The sequence below is a fragment of the Brachionichthys hirsutus genome, chromosome 6, assembly GCF_040956055.1.
Source record: "Brachionichthys hirsutus isolate HB-005 chromosome 6, CSIRO-AGI_Bhir_v1, whole genome shotgun sequence".
Classification (NCBI taxonomy): Eukaryota; Metazoa; Chordata; class Actinopteri; order Lophiiformes; family Brachionichthyidae; genus Brachionichthys; species Brachionichthys hirsutus.
Window position 1 is genome coordinate 10231592 of NC_090902.1, and position 19286 is coordinate 10250877.

Sequence of the window (19286 nt, forward strand, 5' to 3'; positions counted from 1 at the left end):
GACCAATAAATTATGCTCTGCTTTCCGTTAGCATTCCGGGGTTTGATTAGGAAATCATTTAACTGCTTTACCATAACTGGATCCTCCCATGAGATGTTAACAGATTCAAATGTACTGTACCTTCTGGATGGGACATCCTGTGCTGCTCTGTTGGTCTGTGGCGCCCTCCAGTGGACACAGTAGAAGAATGATCTGCTGTACTGTATACAGTATATTGATATGCCAGGGCTGCAGTGGCTCAGTGGGTTGAGACTAGACTTTTAAATTACCGGTACCGAGAATTGATTATCCAAACTATTATTTGTGACGTATTGTATCCATTTTATGTTGTATATGTAGGTACGTTTGATGCATTTATGTTTTGTTCTCTCATTTCATTTCTAAAAACAGAGCAATTTCTAATGAAATGATAGATTATAGCAATATTTTATATGAAGGGCTTGAGAGCTACATTAGCTCCAAAATCAAATAATCACAATGATCCATTATTTAAGACCTTACCTCCATGAACTGTCTGACAAACACATTCTGAATGAACTATGGGAAGAAAAAGAGCAATGCATAGACAATATATTTTATTGCCATTGTTGTTGCAAACTTCATAAACTCGCTCATCCAACATTAAAGAAAGACAATAATAAAATAAATATGAAATTCATTTAAAACATTTTGGAAGATAATTGCTATTTAAGTAAACCTATAATGCATCAATAAAGCTATTGATTTGTTTATAGAGCCCATGCATTTATAGTGAAAAGCAGGATTTTACCCTGCAGTAAAAATGACAAACATTTTAATAAATCATTTTAAACATAACAATCTTTAGAACACCACATTAAAAAAAGGATTTTGTTCCTGTGTTTTCAAACTTTTAAATCAACAATCATAAATCTTGTTAAGTTAAAGCAGCATAGAACAGAGTGAGCAGCAGTAAACAACCAAAGAATTGCTGTCTTCATTTGCAGTGGCAAAACTCAGCTAACATGACAGGACAACATTTGACCTTTGTTTTTTTTGTACACAGTGTATTTAAAACTCTTCAGGCTCCAGGAAGGCGGTCTCTTATCTCTATTTCAGGACCTTTCGCCTCCTGTTGGGGGTAGGTTGGAGGGATTTTTGTGGTAATAGTCTGGTGGGGTGGGATTGGCGCTTGCACTCATCCCCGTAGGGACATAATACATACTGTCCAGGTAGTTCTGGTCCAATGTTGGATGGTTCAGGGACTCTGGCTTAGATGCCTGACCAGAGGGATTCCTGTAGTTGACCCCAGCTCCGATTGGGTGCATTGTTGGTGCTGCTGAGGTCTCAGGATATCGGGGTGGCTGAGCCTGGGCATGAGCTGGAGGGGGAGGAGCTGCATAGGGCATGTACTGTGGAGAAGGAGCATACATGTTGGGGTTGTGGAGAGACGGGTAGGGGGCTGCTGAGGGAGGATACAGGCCTGAATGTGACATTGCTTGCTGAGGGATTAGAACTTCTACATATTGACCAGTCTCTGGGTCAAACAACATTTTCCTCAGTGGCTGCACAGGCACCTCAATATAAAAATACTTCCCAGTCTCAGGATCCAAGAGGACCCTGCGAGGTGTCTGTCCATAGCTACTTTCTGAGTACAAACTGGAGGTGTCACCCCCATATTCAGAGCCATAAGTAGGCCCCAGGCTTTGGGGGCCACACAGGTATTGAGGATCCACAGAAGGAAGGCCAGGAGAGTGACTGCGGCCAGGATCATTGTAAGGAGCCATACCTGATGGATGTTGCTGGGGGGATCTGTGGACAGGGGGTCGCCGAGAATCAATATGCTGGGGCGGTTGCAAAGGGTGGTCAGCATGACAGGGCTGCATGAGTGAGGGGTGGGGCGGGCATGGAGGAGGCTGGTGGAGAGGCTGGTAAATGGTTGGGGGCTGATTTGGACCAAGAGGACTCGATTTAGGAGAGCAAAGCTGGTGGCTCATCTGCTGAGGGTCGGATCGGCACTGGTGTGGACGGTGAGGGGGCTGAACTACAGCGTAAGGCAGTGCCTGGCCTGGAGAGTGTGGAGGGGCAGGGGGCGTGAGGCTATGGGGGCTGCGGTGATGGTGAGGTGGGATGAGACCAGGGTGAGAGGGGCAACCAGTTGTGCAGGAGCACGGAGGCGGACCGGAGGAGGCTTGGTAGCGATTTGACCTCCTGGGGGTCAGATCTGGGAGCATGAGGGGACTAAAACTCTCTCTTTCGTCATAGCTCGGAGGGTCATCTGAGCCATAAAAACGTCGGCCATCTGTCCTATGGGGGTGGTCGCTCGAAAGTGATCTGCGACAGGGCTGATGTGTGTATCCTGGCACTCGGGTTGTAGGAGCAACGGAAGGTGGTTTTTTGTTGTTTGATGTGATCGACACAGCTTGCCCATGGTTCTCCGGCATTCTGGGATGCTGTAGCTGGAGGGCTGGATCCATCACCGTGGGCTGGCTAGGCTGGCCAGGTCCAGCGGAAGCAGGCCCAGGGAGTTGGTATTGTTTTGGTTCAAGAGCTGGATCTGCACTTTTGGGTAAACCTGGGCCAGTAGCTGATATTGGGGCTGTTGCCAAGGTCGTGGGTCTGTGTATGTAACTAGAGCCCTGGGGTAATGTCCCTGTCTTCTGCTGCTGACCTCTGTCATGAGATGCCTCCGTCTCTGGTGGTGCTGTTGGCTGATTAGAGACGTTGGACATGGCGGTTGTTGTTGTTGTTGTTGTTGTTTTCAGAGGTGGAGGTTTGAGGCTTGATATTGTAGATACAGATAGTTTTCTTGTATAATTTGATGCTGACTCATTGGAGATTTTTCTATAGATTGTTGGTGAGGACACGACAATTGTTTGGGACCTTTCCTCACCTTGTGGTTTTACAGTCGATGTTGTTGCCGGTGGTTTCTGCTCTTCATTGGGCATCGCTTCGACATCTGCAGGTTTAAATTTGCAGCTTGGTTTTGGTGGCACAGCTGGCTTTTGAGTACTTTTGGCTGTAGATTTAACTTCAATGGTTTGAGGCGTGGCTTTCGATAGTGACTTTACTTCAATCGATTGCGGTCTAAGCCTTCGTATTGCAGGGGACTTTGGAGGAAAGGTTGGGTCCATTCTTTTTATTGCTTCAAAATCTCCTAGTGCTTTCTGTTTGTTGGGAGTTTGTTCAGGTGCATTGCTCAGCAGTGGAGGACTTGTCTGCTCCGCTGTGTGTCTTGTGGCACGCTTGCCATTCGTTCCCTCGTTTCCTTTGGTCTTTGTTAAGGTATCGTTATTGTCACACAATGCTGAAGGACCAGACATTGCTGATGAAGAAGAAAATGTCCTCTCTCTCTCAGTCTCATTCCGTCTTCCATCGGAGGTAGTGGCGGTCTGAAGAGGTATCTCTAGACAGTTCACATGTTTACAGGCGAGCCCTGTTCCTCCAGCTGCATTCTGGTTGCCCCCCACCACTGCTCCAATGTCAGCTTGGAAGCCTTTCTCCTTCAATAACGTGGAAACTGAGTGGCTACTTCTAGCGTGGATATTCCCAGCTGTAGGTAGCCCAGGTGAAGGTGAAGCAGCTGGAGCTTGGACTGAGTGAGGAGCCTCCTCCAAGGCTGCAGGTGTAATTGTCTTGGTCTTGCGGGACCCGTCCCTTATTAAAACTACAGCAGTGGAAACCTCTCTCTCCTTGCTGGGCAATCTGGGAAGGTTTCCAAGCATTGGAGGCTTTCTGTACGTCCCAACAATAGCAGGGTTGTCCTCATTGTCTGGCACTTTATGCTCTTCTGTTAAGTGTATATCTTTTTGACCCAGCTTCACAGTTGCTGCGTCGGATTCTGTGGCAAGCTTTAGAGAGGTTTGGGGTTTGCCACCAGGGTTATCAGAGTCTTTCATGCTGCTTAGCATTTCATTAGTATTTTCTTTCCAGCAAACAGCCTGGCATTTGATTTGCATTGGTTGTGGTTGAGAAGGGGTACGTGAACTCTGAGGAAGTGGAGATATGGGTTGCATCATTTCTTCTTTCTGTCCATCTTTTCTCTCTGCTCGGACGTTCTCTTTCATCTCTTGCCTCCTCTCCTTTCTCTCCGTCTTCTCTCCTGCTTTGGTCTCCTTCCTTTTTTCATCTTGAATTGTTTCGCTTCTTTCACCGTTAATATTGCCAATCCTGTCTTCATTCAAAGTTGATGTCGTCACAGCACCAGTTGCTTTGAAAGACAGATTATATTTATTTTTTACAAGCTGCCTCACATCTCTAACTTTGTGAATGGGGGCCTTAGCTTGGTTATTTACATTCCCTTCTTCTTCCTTTGTTTTTTCCTTTACACTGGTTTGGGCCCTTTCCTCCTTTTCTCTTAAAGACACGTCTGGTGCTGATGCCTCAGGTTTATTTTCTGCCTCATGTGTGAGACAGACATTCAGAGAAGCTTTCTTCTTCTCCACTGCTTTGAGCGTAATCTCCTGTGTTTTTAATCTGGAGATGCCCTTGCCGCCCTGCTGCAGTTGTTTATAGCCCTCTGTGTTTTCACATTCCTGGTCTCGAGTTGTCATCCTGGCCTGTGTACTCGGGGCTCCAGTGTCAGAAGGAGCTCCCCTGTTCCAGGCAGTGGCATTTGCAGAGTTGCCAGCCTCTCTTCGGTTCCACGATTTACCATGATCTGCTTGTTGTACTCCAATACTTGACTGTTTGCTGTCAAATGCGCCTTTCGTTGCTGATCTTGATGAGGTTAGATTCCTGCTTTGAGAATCGGCCTCTTCACTCTCAGTCTGTGAAAAGCTAAAACTTCTGCTGCTGCTGGATGAACTTGGCCTGTTGCCTGATCTCACACCAAAACCTGTGGGTGGTTTAGCATCATCCTTTGAACTTGGTTCTCCTCTCATAGAAGGACCCTCAGATGAAAGACTATACTCTGACTGAAGACTGGAACTCAGATTATGTGCGTCCAGTTTCGGAGACACTCCGAGTGCCGCATTCTCGATTTGGGAGCTGTTGTCATCAAATGTTTGATTAATGTCTCTTTCCTGTGCTTCAAAGTCTTTATCAGCGCTTGTCATCTTCTTGGACAACACATTCTTGAAGAAACAAGTGGTCTTCTTGCCTTTATTGCATGTGTTATCCAGAGAAGAAGATTTCTGCAGTTTGGGTTTTCTTTCATTTTGTTGATTGCAATCAGAGCTGCACTCAGAACTGTAGCATTCTTGTAATTCTGCTGGTGTACTGTGTTGTCTCGCAAACATCTCCCTTGCATGACTCTCGAAAGGAGGGCTTTCCATCATCATGAGCACTCCAGGACTGCTATTTTCACTGCTTCCGTCCTGCTTGCCTTCAGCAGTGTCCTTTCTCTTCAGCTGGATTTGCCTCTTTGGCACTCCTCTTCTTACCCTCCTGGAGTCCTCCCTTTCCATAGCCACATCTATGCACTCAAAATGCCTAGATGGATCTAGCCCATCTGAGAAATGCAAAGATGCTTGTTGGATAGAATGCTCATCGTTATCCAGCTTTGGAGCAGAACCCCTGAAATCAGCGTAGGCCATCCAGGCAGCATTGACCCCAGCTGAGCTCTCTTGGGTAGATGGTTGAGAAATGTTAGTAGATGAACGGTGGCTGGAGTTGTACATATCAAGGTAATCTACCTCAGGGCTTGACAGGCTACTGAAAGCCTCGTCTGTAAACCATTTCACCTCATTGTCTGCGTCATCAATCTCACTTCCCATACTGGAGCTTGAACTTTGACAGGGCCTTTTTTCGGTCGCTCGTCCAGGAGAACGTTTCTTGTTCTGAGGTGCGGGAGGTTGAAGCCGTCTGCCAGTACTACCACCTCTGGTGTCTTGTTGGTAGGCAAATCTCTGCGGACTCTGTTGTTGCTGTAGCTGTTTGGTGGCAAGTAAACTCTCTGAAAAGGAATGCAATGCTGGCAGTCCCTGTCGGGTCTCTCCGCTTGTGGGAGCTGCTCTGCGACTCACAGGCCCTTTTCTATTCCTGGCATTGAATGACAGCTCAACCTGTTCCCCTCTGTAACTGACATCCCCTTGCCAACCCCTCTCCTTTTCCAGAAGCTGCTCCTCCCTCTTTTTCTCCCTCTCCATCCCCCTCTCCATTTGCTTCTCCCTGCCTACCTTTCTATCCTCCTTCAGCTGCATTTCCCTCTCCATCTCCAATTGCCTGCCCTGGTTAGCCTGGCTATTATTGTCAATGGAAGCCACATTGGGACTTTCCCTGTTTGTCTCCAATTTATTTAAATCACCACTCTGTGAAGATGCTATAATCTGAGCGGTGCTTTTGCTCTGATTCTCCCAGTGTCTATGTGGTTTGTCAGGGGCAATGATGTGGACAGGTGTAAACCTGGTGAGTGGCGGAGAAGGAGTTCGCCTTCTATTCATGTGGTGGGCCATGTCTTCTGAGAACCTCTCTTGATTTTCACGTCTTATGCTGGTTGACGGCTGTCGTCTTGTGTGCTCGCTTGTACCAGCCGATTTTAATGAGCTACTGCTGCCAGGAATTCGGGAATAAGAAATGACTTGAGGCTGTATATCTTCCAATCTCTGCTCAGGAATTTTTGATGGAACTCTATGGATGGGTGAAAGGCTCTCACTCTTGTATGTAGAGCCTAGAAGATCAGGTGAAGGAACTTTGATTTCAACAGAAAGTTTGTTACGAGGGTTTTCTTTCTGAATCAAGGTTTCCTTTTCCTCAGAGAAGATGACTACACTCGAGTTATCCTGAATGTCTATATCCTTTGCTATGGCTTCTCCCACAATCCTTTGTTGCTTCTGTGAATTGTTTGCAGTTTCCCCAACTATGTATGGTAAAGTAGGTAAAGGTGAAGGAGCTTCCACCACTGGTGATCTTCTGATTACAGCAACAAACGATTTGTCTTCTATGTCTAATTCCCATAAGGATGACACGCTCTCCTTTCCACTTTTTTCCAATGTATTGACTAAGGAGGACTCCCCTTCAAACGCAGGAGAATTTACGAAAGGTGTGTTTTCAGGGTTGTTTTCTATGGACAAGTTTGTTGATGAGTGCTGATGATGCCTTTGCTCAGGAGATGTGGCAACAACAGACAGATTGTTGCAACTGTTCTGAGATGAAGGTGATGGACTGTGATGCTTTGGCTGAGGTGAAGGTGCTTGATCGTTGTCAGGTGTCAGGCTTTGATATCTTGGATCAGGTGATGGACTGTGATGCTTTGGCTGAGGTGAAGGTGCTTGATCGTTGTCAGGTGTCAGGCTTTGATATCTTGGATCAGGTGATGGACTGTGATGCTTTGGCTGAGGTGAAGGTACTTGATCGTTGTCAGGTGTCAGGCTTTGATATCTTGGATCAGGTGATGGACTGTGATGCTTTGGCTGAGGTGAAGGTGCTTGATCGTTGTCAGGTGTCAGGCTTTGATATCTTGGATCAGGTGATGGACTGTGATGCTTTGGCTGAGGTGAAGGTGCTTGATCGTTGTCAGGTGACAGGCTTTGATATCTTGGATCAGGTGATGGACTGTGATGCTTTGGCTGAGGTGAAGGTGCTTGATCGTTGTCAGGTGTCAGGCTTTGATATCTTGGATCAGGTGATGGACTGTGATGCTTTGGCTGAGGTGAAGGTGCTTGATCGTTGTCAGGTGTCAGGCTTTGATATCTTGGATCAGGTGATGGACTGTGATGCTTTGGCTGAGGTGAAGGTGCTTGATACTTGTCAGGTGACAGGCTTTGATATCTTGGATCAGGTGATGGACTGTGATGCTTTGGCTGAGGTGAAGGTGCTTGATCGTTGTCAGGTGACAGGCTTTGATATCTTGGATCAGGTGATGGACTGTGATGCTTTGGCTGAGGTGAAGGTGCTTGATCGTTGTCAGGTGACAGGCTTTGATATCTTGGATCAGGTGATGGACTGTGATGCCTTGGCTGAGGTGAAGGTGTTTGATACCTGGTTTGATTGGACAGAATTGTTTCAGGTTGCACAACAGAGGTTGTATAGCCCAATATATGAGGGGATTCCCGTGGTGTACCAGTGGACTCTGTTGTACCGTCTCTGCTTGGTGTAGGGCTCGTTGTACCAGGGGAAACACGTGTCCTATCAGGCACAAGAGTGGAGAGATGGGAGAGCTCAGGAAATGATGGAGAAATCCTGTCCTCTGGCTGAATGACAGAATAGGAAATCCCTGTGATATGAGGGGATGAAGTGAGGTTTCTTGTTGGAGAACGTTCGAAGGCAGGCTCTACGAGAGTCGCCACGTCAAATGACTGCACCCTTCTAGTAACCTCAGGAGAGGATGCTGTTATCCTGATTTCAGGTGAGGGAGAAGAATATCTGTTCTCTACAGGATAGTTGTTGCTGGTTGCTTCAGGTGATGGAGATAAAGTAAGACTTGGCACAGGTGATGACACTGGTTTGATTTGGATTTCAGAAAGTGGTGAAGTGTTCCAGGGTCCTAGAAAGGGGTTTTTTGTTTGCGTTTTAGCTGGAAAAACAGTAGCGTGAAGGGCAGGGGAGTGAGCTGTGCAACTCAATTCAGGTGAAGCACTACTTTCCACAGCCTCAGAGGATGTTGCTATTGAAATGACAGGTGACGGAGGTGTGTATCTTGGGGCAGGTGTAGACACGGCTGATAATCTTGCACTCTGGCTGTCCGGAGTAGTTGTACTGTCCCCTCTAGTTGAAAGACCTAAAATCAGCTCAGGGGTGTGCGTTGAATCTTCAATATCGGATGTGGAACCTCTGCTGAAGAGATCAGGCAAGGAGATCCTCCCTCTTAGCTCTGGAAAAGGAGATGAAGCCTGAGTATCAGGGGAATAGGACCTATTCTTCAGATTAGGAGAACCCAGTGTTTCTCTTGACTGGGATAATAACTCTGTGCTACTGGATAAAGATAGAGGAGATGAACAGACTGCTCTAGATTCAAAGGCAAATTCTGTAAAATCTAAAGAAGGATCTTCAGATGTGGCCTCAGGCGACCAACTGCTTTGCAGATTATCGAGGTTTTCCGTAGGCTCAGGTAACACTTGCGTTCTCCTGACATCAGGCAGAGATTGAGAGTTCTCTAAACCAGATGACAAGCTGTCAGAAGACAAGTTCTTTGTCTCAGGGGCTTGACTTGAATTTAAACGCTGATGTGGCCAGCTGATGTATTTTTCTTTGAGAGTAGGAGTGATTCTTCTTAGGTCTGTTCCTGAATGCACTTGAGTTAGATTAGATGATGTTGTAGAGCATACGTTTACCACTGAGAGTGAGGATGATGCTGTGCTGTTGGGATGTGGGGTATAGGGGATGTTATGCCCTGGGGAGGGGGTTCTCTCTCCACTGTTGAGGACCTCAGATGGTTGGCTAGTAATACTAAGCTGGGGTAATGACGATTTACTTTTCTGTTCTAAAACTGTCTTACTGTCCCCTGTCACTTCTGCTTGCCCTGAGCTCAGACTCTTGACCTCTGGAGAACTCTTGTCAGAAGATTCACTCTGCAAAGGGGGGCTGTAAAGCCTTTCTCTCGAATCTTCAAAAATATCCTCTCCTTCACTGATACCCTGTGCGCTGTGATAAGAGCCAGAGGACTCGTTCAGGTCATCCAGTAGGGGTGATGCAGCAGCCGTCCCATCCACCTCCCTTTGGGAAAAGACAAAAGGCCCTACGGCAGGGCTGCTGGAGAGGGAGGATGATTCACCGTTGTCTCCAAAAATATCACACAGGCAAGTAGTCTCAGAAATTGCACTGCGCTGACTAGGGGTGTTGATGATGTCAATGATTTCAACGTGATTTGGAGTACCGTCACGATGGCAAAGTGAAAAGGTACGTGGTGCACTACGGAGGAAGGAGTAGCTGTCTCCCTGAAGAGTCCAGCTGTCCATTTCTTGTCCACAAGCTCAAAATGTTCCCTGTGGCCAGTCCAGTCTGCTGCTCCAGTCGTTTCTGGGGTCTGTTTATGCATCGGAAATGAAATATGGTCACCTGAGGGATGTGGCTCATTCATTTATATCACCAGGAACACTGAGATGCAATATTCATTGTTAAAAAAAAAACCCCAGCAAAGACAAGGGCTAAATAATTGTGCATTGTTTCTGTTTGTTATCTTGCCAAAAGTAAACTTAACCTTACTCTCAAATGTATGCATTGATTTTCTACAAACCTTCGAAAGGAGTTCAGAACGCACTGTAACAATCTATAAACACAACGATGCACTTAAGCTTGATAAGAAGATGGAAGCACATTGAATTGAACACAAGACAATAAAAAAATAATTCACATTAACATGACTAAAAACTGCGCGACATTTCTAGATTTGCATGACAGAAACCAGGAAAGAATAATTGTGTTATTATGCTGCTGTGTCTCTACACATGCCTAAAGTAAAAAAAAAAAACTTTCATGAAGACATTACATATGAAATGCAACTTCAAAGACTGTGCATGCAACATACATATATATGGCTGATACATATCCTTCGGTTAAACTTTCCACATTGTCTTACTGTAGGACTGACAAGACAGAGAAGGACTGCTTTAAGTGCAAAGAGAAAAAAACTGAAGGACTAGTACTTTACCTTTGGCAAGTGATAATGCTTTTCAAAGGGCATTGAGTTCCTCTGTGTGTCTATATCACCTCTGAGTCAGCAAACTGCCTCTCAAATCCACAGCTGAACCAAGGACCAAGCAGCTCAGTCCTGCAGTTTCACGCTGGCTGGACAGCCACCGTCATGTATTAAACCTGAATAGAAAAAGCAAGGACAGGCATCTTGCATGTGCCCATTTCATCCTCCACTACTCCCATCTTCACTTCTGCCCCTCCCCTCTGAGCTGGTCTGGGGAAAGTGCTCGCTGGGTCTACACCATTGGATATTTTTTCTTCTCCAGGCTGGAGGTTGGTTGGATGTTGGTTTTCCTGTGAACTGGGCGGGATTGCAGCATTTGGGTGGGTGGGTTTATAGTTAGCAGCAGGTGCTGATCCAGCCAAGACAGATGAGTGGTGCCAGGAATTTGACACTTACAGACAGCTCAGTCACAGGGATCTTCTATATATAGACCATATACCATCATGGCCAGAACCATGCTAGCCATAGCTTTCAGTGTTCGCCTGGGCAAGCTACAGGAGAAGAATCAATATGTAGCCCACATATTGTTAACATGACTGCTAGATATGAGTTTATACTGAACATCAATGGTGTAGTTGCTCTATGCTTAAGGGTATGTGTATTTCTGTATGAATGATAAGGCGCAGGGCAGCACGGTGGCACAGTGGAGAATACTGTTGTCAATGTAAACCTGCGACTTGTCCGTCTTGTCTTCATGAAAATGAATGAATGTAATGTTTAAAAAGAGATCTGACAGATGCAAACAAAAAACACATTTCCAGCCAGCACTTAAAATAAATAAAGATTTATTAAAAAAATGGCCGTAAGTCAGTATAAGAGTGTAACAATAGTAAAACTCCCTACACCTTTAAAATACATATTTCATTTTTAACTGAATGCTTTGTCATCATAATAAAACAAAAATGATGACCTACCTGAATAGAACAGGTAATAAGGAGAGGCAGCATATCATTGCAGCTCACAGAGTAAAGTAACATGTATTTCATTATGAGGTAAAGAAAAATTAAACACAGGGATGGTGAAAAGGGTAGTTGTTCACAACAAAAAAAGTTTTTCATTTGGAAAGAACAACATGCATGTATATGTCAATGCGTATATGTGTTCAGGGTGTGAGATAGTGTGACCTCCTGTTAGGCAGGAGGAGGACTCAGGGGGAAAGAATGCTGAGCTCCTCGGCAACTGGGGCTGTACTCTACGTCGCTGTTAGATTAGTCACAGGCTTCCCAAATCCAAGGATTTCATCCACCCTCAACATCAGAAATGCAACGCACCAATAAACTGTGTAAACAATTCTCTGCATGTATAAGTAGACAAATACAACACAACCAAATTCACAGTGCTTGGAAGAGAGGCCGAGGCTCAGTGTTACCTGAGCAAATGTCAATTTCTTATCCGGCACAACATTTCCTTATGTGACCTTTTGGGAATCATGGCTTATTTATTTATTTTTGATCAATGTAATCTTTATGGTTGTGTTCTGTCTGTGGAATATGATGTGAAACAAGGGTCCACTCTACTACTACTGTACTTTTGGCTTGTCCCGTGAGGGGTCGCCACAGCAATGCAGCTGACATCTCTGAGGTCATCTGGGAGGAAGTAACATGAATTGATACTGAAGTGGAACACTAAAATCAAAAGCCAGCATCTTTGATGGTCTGGAGGTGTCCTTAGATGGTAACTTGCACATTTGTGAAGACACAACTAAGGAGAAGAGGTGCAGGTTTTGAAACAACATATTTCAGTGACATTTCTGACAAACCACATTATGCTGCTTTACAACAATGTTGCTTGAAAGATTCCAAATAAAGATATCATTTGTAGGGTGTATTTCCCCAGCAAATTTTCAATTTAAACTAAAACAAATTTGAGGAATTTTTTATTAGCATCTTTAGTAGGAGCATTTGATATATAATATAATACACCTTTTGACATTTTGAGATTTTTTTTTTTTTTTTGTCTCTAGAAAATACTCACCTTGGGCTATTTATAAGGTGAAATGTTAATTTAGAATGTATTTTATAAATCATCAATACATTTAAGAAATATATACAGTATACACATTTATTCACCGCTGGATCCACTAAATATAATATATTATTAATAATGCATAGGGGTTTCGTTGATGAAGCATAAGTATACTGTACGTATTCAGTTTCTAGATAGATATACTTTAATATACCATATTATAAGATGTATGAACTGAAGTAAAATTACTTATCGCAAAGAAAAGAGACATTTATTGTGGAAGGGATAGCGCAGAATGCGACACAGGTATGGAGAGAAATTTGCATTGCAAATCTGTTTTGCAAGTCTTTTTTTTGCAAATCCGTTTTGCAAATCTTTTTTTTTGCAAATCCGTTTTGCAAATCTTTTTTTGGTTGCAATCCGTTTTGCAAATCTTTTTTTTGGTTGCAAATCTTTTTGACACAAATTTCTCTCCATACACAGGAACATCCGCATTACGTCTGCCCTGGAGTTGTTGCCGTAACAGGCAAGAGGCTAACGCTAATGTTTGCTAACTATTAGATAGAGAGGTGAGTGGTATTTATTTATACGTATATGAAAAAATCGATTAAACTGCTATATTTGTTTAAAGTGCTCAGTCAATGCAAAATAATGAACAGAAGCGGGTTGTCATTCTCTTCTGAAATTATTCGGGCCTAGTCGGGCAGCAGCTAATTCACAGCTACGAGCTAAGTAGCTGGCTAGCAGTGGCGAGCTTTTCCAGGCTGCTACCAGCCAGTCTGTTGTTTGTTTATATTTGCTCTGCCGCAGCTTGATTGAAACAAAATAGAATAATATGTTGCTACAGTAAAAGCAGTGCATCTATCTAGTATTTCATTCCAACAATAAACGCGTAGCTGGCGTTTTGTGTTATGAAGCTCTTTCACGGTAACTGCTAGGTGGACATTTTCTGTATACAACTTACAATGGTAGGTTGCTGCTACAGCAGAACAACACCAATCAAATATCATATATACATGTATACATTAAAGATATAGAATAGTCGCTACCAGGCGCGCAAACACATCCACTGGCTAACATCATGAGCGTGTTGAACCTTTGAACGTCTGAAATGCTAGTAAACATCAGGCCTTAGAATGCCCCGAGTGGCCGAGGCCTAGCAGTCTTCCTTAGCATCACACATTAGGTCAGTGTATTTGTTCGTTCTTTCAGGACTCTTCCCGAGCACAGTTGCATCTTTGTCTTTTCTTTTATTAAGGGATACTAGTACGAGTTAGCAAAGTGTTCTAAATGTTGTTCCTCACCAATATTGCTCAAGAGGTAGTCCAATAAATCTGATTAGTTAAATACTCTAAACATTGTTTTTGTATCTTTTCAGTGGGCAATCATGATGCATAGGAATTTCTTTTAGCAAAATAAATGCTAGTATATTTGGGCCTGACTAAGTCAGTTTGACCAGTACATTTTCATATATTTCAATATTAAAAGCTCAGGCTTAGCACATACACTTTGATTGTTTGTGTTACTTTAAGTCAAAATAGCTGCCACTAAATAGTTCCAGCATCTCAAATGTGAAGATTTGCTAAAAATATTTTATTGTTGACTGGCTTTGACCTGCGTGTTTGTCTTCTGTTTTGTCTGTTGATTCAAGGTGGTGTTGTGTGTGTGTGTGATTGTTTAAGTCTGAAAGATGGAACAGTGTGCTTGTGTTGAGAGGGAGCTGGAGAAAGTTCTCCATCGCTTTGTAATGTATGGCCACCAGTCGGAGGAGAGACTAGATGAGCTCCTACGCAGTGTCTGTGAGATACGAGGACAGCTGGTTGCCTTTGGTGAGTAGATTCTTATTGTTACAGTAGTTTACGTTTCTTCGACACGTAATAATTGTTTATAGGTTATCGGTGCTATTTTGTAACCCTTGACTAACGTATTTTTGTATACAAGCTGAACTCTTCTCCCTTCTCTCCTGCAGGAGTACATAATGCGGACTTATCAGTCCTATCGCAGACGATGGCGCAGTGTTGTAAGAATATCAAAGAAACCGTGCAAATGTTAGCTTCAAGGCATAAGGACATCCATGGCAGTGTCTCAAAAGTGGGCAAAGCCATCGACAGGGTACGGACAGGCAAAAGTCTTCTTTCATTTACAGCATGGGGCGCACAAGACATCTCACATTTTTCTCCTCAGAATTTTGACGCAGAGATCAGTGCTGTGGTGGCAGAGACGGTGTGGGACACCCCAGAGAGACAGAAATACCTGAGTGAGACAATTGTGGAGCACCTGTACAGGCAAGGGATGCTCAGTGTAGCAGAAGATCTCTGCCAGGTGAGTCACTGTGACATTAAACTAATGCTTTTTGTTTCCGTTTTGCTGAAATATTCTTGAATGATCCTTTTCTGAAAGATAATAAACAAAGAATAATAGTGCTGTTCTGGGCCTTCTCATCGAGGGAAATGTTTTTCCTTATTTTTGTCAGGATAATCAGGAATGTCTAACAATTGAAGACGCTCTGTCTGTTTCCTAGGAGTCTGGTGTCGTTATCGATATGAGTATGAAGCAGCCTTTCTTGGAGTTGAACAGAATCCTTGAAGCTCTGAGGATGCAGGACCTCAGGCCGGCGTTAGAGTATGTTAAAACCATTTAACCCATTCTCTGTGTCTGAACAGTCACGGAACTAATGCCTGCGCTTTCTTAGGTGGGCTGTCACGAATCGGCAGCGCCTTTTGGACCTGAACAGCAGTTTAGAATTTAAGTTACACCGCTTGTACTTCATCAGCCTCCTTGGTGGGGGGATCGGCAACCAAATGGAAGCCCTACAGTATGCCAGACACTTCCAGCCCTTTGCCTCTCAGCACCAGAGAGGTAGAATTATGTTTTGATATTTTGCTTTAACCCGATAGAATTTGAGGATCTAAGTATTTGATGAGGACGAAACTGCGCGACATTTCTAGATTTGCATGACAGAAACCAGGAAAGAATGATTGTGTTATTATGCTGCTGTGTTTCTTCACGCCTCTACTTTTATGACCCCGCAGATATCCAGATTCTTATGGGCAGTCTGGTGTACCTGCGTCATGGAATCGAAAACTCTCCGTATCGCAGTCTGCTAGAAACGAATCAGTGGGCCGAGATTTGCAACATCTTCACCAGGGACGCCTGTGCTTTACTGGGCCTCTCTGTGGAGTCGCCGCTGAGCGTTAGGTTGGAACGACATATTAAACCTTCGGCTTACTTCATAAAATCACTGCAAAGTTGAGAATTAAGTTATTCCACAGGTTGGAATGTTTATTTCTCGTTTGTAATTAAAGCGCTTGTGCTGCTGCTGTTATAAGCGTGTTATAAGCGCCACCAGCTAATCCCGTAAGAGGACGCTTCACAGAATGTCGAATGCTTGAAACTAAATGTGCTGCTATTTTTAGTTGGTGAACCGGCAAGGCATCGCATCTGAGTTTTAGTTTTCTTTTAACGATTCTGAATGTGAACGTTTTAGATAATATTATTTATTCAGTGTTCTGACTGGCTTGCAGTCCTGTCGGATTCAGCCTTTTTTTTAAAGCATCAACTGTAACGTTTAAGTTTGTACATAAGAATATTTACGAAAACTGGTCGAAATGCCGTCTTCAGAAGCAGTTGTTTCAGTTTTAGACACTGAAAATATTCCTTGCCTTCCATAAGCTTGTGTGCTTGTGTGTGTCTCCAGTTTTGCGTCAGGTTGTATGGCCTTGCCAGTGCTGATGAACATCAAGCAGGTGATAGAGCAGAGACAGTGCAGTGGAGTCTGGACGCACAAAGATGAACTTCCGGTAAGAGGCTAAGAATTCCCGTCTTTTAGCCCGTTGTCGTTCTTACACGCCGTTTAACTGATTCACACGTCTGTCCTTGTAGATTGAAATTGACCTTGGGAAGAAGTGTTGGTACCACTCTGTGTTTGCCTGCCCGATCCTCCGGCAGCAGACCTCTGAAAGCAATCCACCCATGAAACTCATCTGTGGCCATGTCATCTCCAGAGACGCCCTTAACAAATTGACTAATGCTGGGAAGTAAGTTGCCAGACTGTCCCAATTCTGTGTCTCCTCTGTGTGTAGCAACACTTTAAACACGCCTCGTCTTGGAACGTCTAATTCTTACACGGTCATTAACAAGTTTCACATATTACGCAAAGTCAACTTTATATATGTATATATGTATATGGCTATACAGTATATACGTTATTAAGTTATGTGAACCTCACACCGAGAATACTAATACACATTTTATGATAACTATTTGTAGTTTAACGTCGTGTTTTTGACTTTTCAAACCATTGATGTCCCAGTTTTCACACGGCTTTAATGCACTTGTAGCATCCCCCCCCCCAAAATAAGCGTGTTTCAACCCCTGCAGTTGACGTGGAAACCAGTGACGTCATATGTTAAAAATCAAAAACATTTTTTTTTAATGTTCAGCATTATAGAACCCAAAAGATTTCACACTGCCCTCTCCTCTCCTCTTCCTCAGGTTGAAATGTCCGTACTGCCCCATGGAGCAGAATCCGTCACACGCCAAGCAGATCTACTTTTGATACCGCTTACTCTCTTCACGAGTAAGGCTGAAGTTTCCTGGAGCTCTTTGAATTTCCAGGACCATTTGCTCTGGCCCTTGTTGCTCTGTCCCTGGCCTCTTTGGCCTGTTATCGTCAGCATTCAGGTCTTACGCCAGCGCTCCTCTGGGACAGCCTTGGCCAACTTCTAACCTACTTTGGACCCTCTAACTTTGTGTAATATACGAAGTCCAGCGGTGGAGATCCAACTCCAACCCGTAGTAAAATGGAGAGTCTGTCAGTAATGAGAGCATCCTCATGAAGAAGCACCTCTAAAAAAAGTATTGTTCATCGAAGCTCAATTGCTAAAGCCTACAGAGTTATAGGATTTTCTTTTTAAAGTATGTAAGACTTCATAGTGTTTATTTCTGCGGCTGTGTTGACTGTTTGAGTTGGACGACTGCTTCATTTTTTCGTTTTTCCCTTAGAGACTGAAGCAGTTGAATGAGTGTGGGCAAATGGGGTGTATATATAGTTTCTAATTTCAGAATGATAAAGTTCTGTTTTGCGTAAGAACACCACAGAGTAACAAAACTATGTTAAAGATATCTTATTTTCCGGTGAAGGGAACTGTGGAGCTCTGTCTTGAACTGAAGTCTCGATTGTGCCCCCAATTAACCCCCCCCCCCCCTCCCTCGTGTAATCGAGGCCTCGCATAGCTTGGTGGTTCTTGTTGGCTGATGTATCTGTTTGATCAGTAGAACAATTAACTCATCGATTTGTGAACGACTGCACCAGCAAGATTTTCCTCATTGTAGAAGCCATTTGTCTTGTCCTTTTGTATGTATTTAACAATGACAAAAAGGAAACAAAAAAAAAATATATACTACTGTGAAATGTGCTTTGTTTCTAGTTTTCATTACAACCACGACAAAAGCTCATGTAAAATAGTAAATTAAACCGGACGTTAAAATGCACAGTCGACGCTACTGTTTAACTGTCAGAACTCAACAGTCGGTGCACAGCGCCGTTGTGCCAGTGCCTCGCTCTGCCCCCCCCCCCCCCCATTGTGTGTCCCAAGCTTACACACCATGTGCTTTGGAGATGTAAAGTGGTGTGGTGGTGCCCATAATGGTCTGACTTGCAGTGGCTGTAGGCTTGTGTTTCAGCTTTACTTGTCGTGGGGTGTGGGGAAGTTTCCTGATTATCGTGGCTGTTGTTGAATATATAATATATAAAATGCCTCTGCTTCATAGGTTTTGTGTTTATTTTAACACCCAGTCAGAATAGAAACACTAAAATCCAGACATTCTCCTCAGGGCTCATTTTAACAGTTAATTCCTCACTTTGCAGTTGCTATTAAATGTGTACATGTATTTAAGGGGTCTCGAACAAGGATTGCACAGATTTGTTGAAGCTGATCACCATGGAAACATTAAAATGGTGATGTGTAGGCATACACTTTCTGAAAGCGCGTCACGGCTGTACACTAGTGGTGTCCCCTTGAACCGTGGCGCCGCGGGGCTGATTTAAGTGCTGCACCAGCTCGGCTCACACTGATGGTTCAACGTTTTGCTTTAAGTTGGAGCAAAAGGTTTCTTCTTGGTTTGCTTGGAATCGGCTAAAGTACACTTGTGTCTGAACTCTCAGCAGATGTCCCGCTTTTTGGTTGACAATCATTCATTGCTTCTTAAAAATAGACCCGCTGGCGCTCCGAACTTATGTGCTATTAATTTTGTTGAATGTTTGCATTTCCTGCTCTCGTGCGTGCAACTCTTAGTGTTAATATTTATCGTTTAACATTGTTTCATATACTTGCATCAGAAATTAAAATAAAAATGTATACTCCAATTCTGTAATACTGTTAATTCTTTTTTTTTTTGCTTTCATGGCGTTGCAGCTGCTCGGCCTTCTTTTTTTAACCAGCACTAGGCGGCGCTGTTGCTGTTTGTTCGGACGAAACACTGAAGCAGCTCTTCAGCTGCTACAGGTTTTGAGTTTCACAACCAGGAAGTCTTGACAAAGTATAAAGTGAAAACACCGCTGATTGCATTCAGTGCATCGGCCTCCTACGGAAAGGGATGTGAGTGAAGGATCCTTTATCAGCCCACTTCAGCGCTGTGCTGTGCTGTTATATTAAGCCTCACTCTATGTAATGACTCATGCCAAGGTAAGGCCTTGTGAGTCACCCACAGCTCATCGCGAGCACAATTAAAATTTCCTACATAACGTTGTTCCCTGTGCAGACTCTGTTTTCACAATTTAATACAA

The 19286-nt window shown here is 43.9% G+C and overlaps 2 protein-coding genes across 2 annotated transcripts; one reads left to right on the forward strand and one right to left on the reverse strand.

Moving 5' to 3' along the window:
* Positions 1–586: 586 nt before the first annotated feature.
* si:ch73-43g23.1 (protein split ends) lies at positions 587–9794 on the reverse strand. Its single transcript, XM_068740790.1, is given in 4 exon segments — positions 587–5990; positions 5992–6077; positions 7645–7878; positions 9335–9794. Coding segments are annotated over 4 exon segments (5697 nt in total). The 3' UTR covers positions 587–1073.
* Positions 9795–13004: 3210 nt separating this feature from the next.
* rmnd5b (required for meiotic nuclear division 5 homolog B) lies at positions 13005–18983 on the forward strand. The gene is made up of 10 exons (XM_068740328.1): positions 13005–13068; positions 14151–14328; positions 14469–14611; positions 14684–14821; positions 15021–15121; positions 15192–15358; positions 15532–15697; positions 16197–16299; positions 16382–16536; positions 16994–18983. The coding sequence occupies exons 2-10, from the start codon at positions 14190–14192 to the stop codon at positions 17055–17057; spliced, it is 1176 nt and encodes a 391-aa protein (XP_068596429.1). The 5' UTR covers positions 13005–13068; positions 14151–14189; the 3' UTR covers positions 17058–18983.
* Positions 18984–19286: the final 303 nt, after the last annotated feature.

Bases quoted from the DNA above. Each gene is read 5' to 3' on its own strand.
- rmnd5b (XM_068740328.1), top strand. From the start codon at position 14,190: ATGGAACAGTGTGCTTGTGTTGAGAGGGAGCTGGAGAAAGTTCTCCAT. The intron at 14,329-14,468 runs GTGAGTAGATTC...TCTCTCCTGCAG, and splicing joins AGGACAGCTGGTTGCCTTTG to GAGTACATAATGCGGACTTA. The intron at 15,698-16,196 runs GTTGGAACGACA...GTGTGTCTCCAG, and splicing joins GAGTCGCCGCTGAGCGTTAG to TTTTGCGTCAGGTTGTATGG.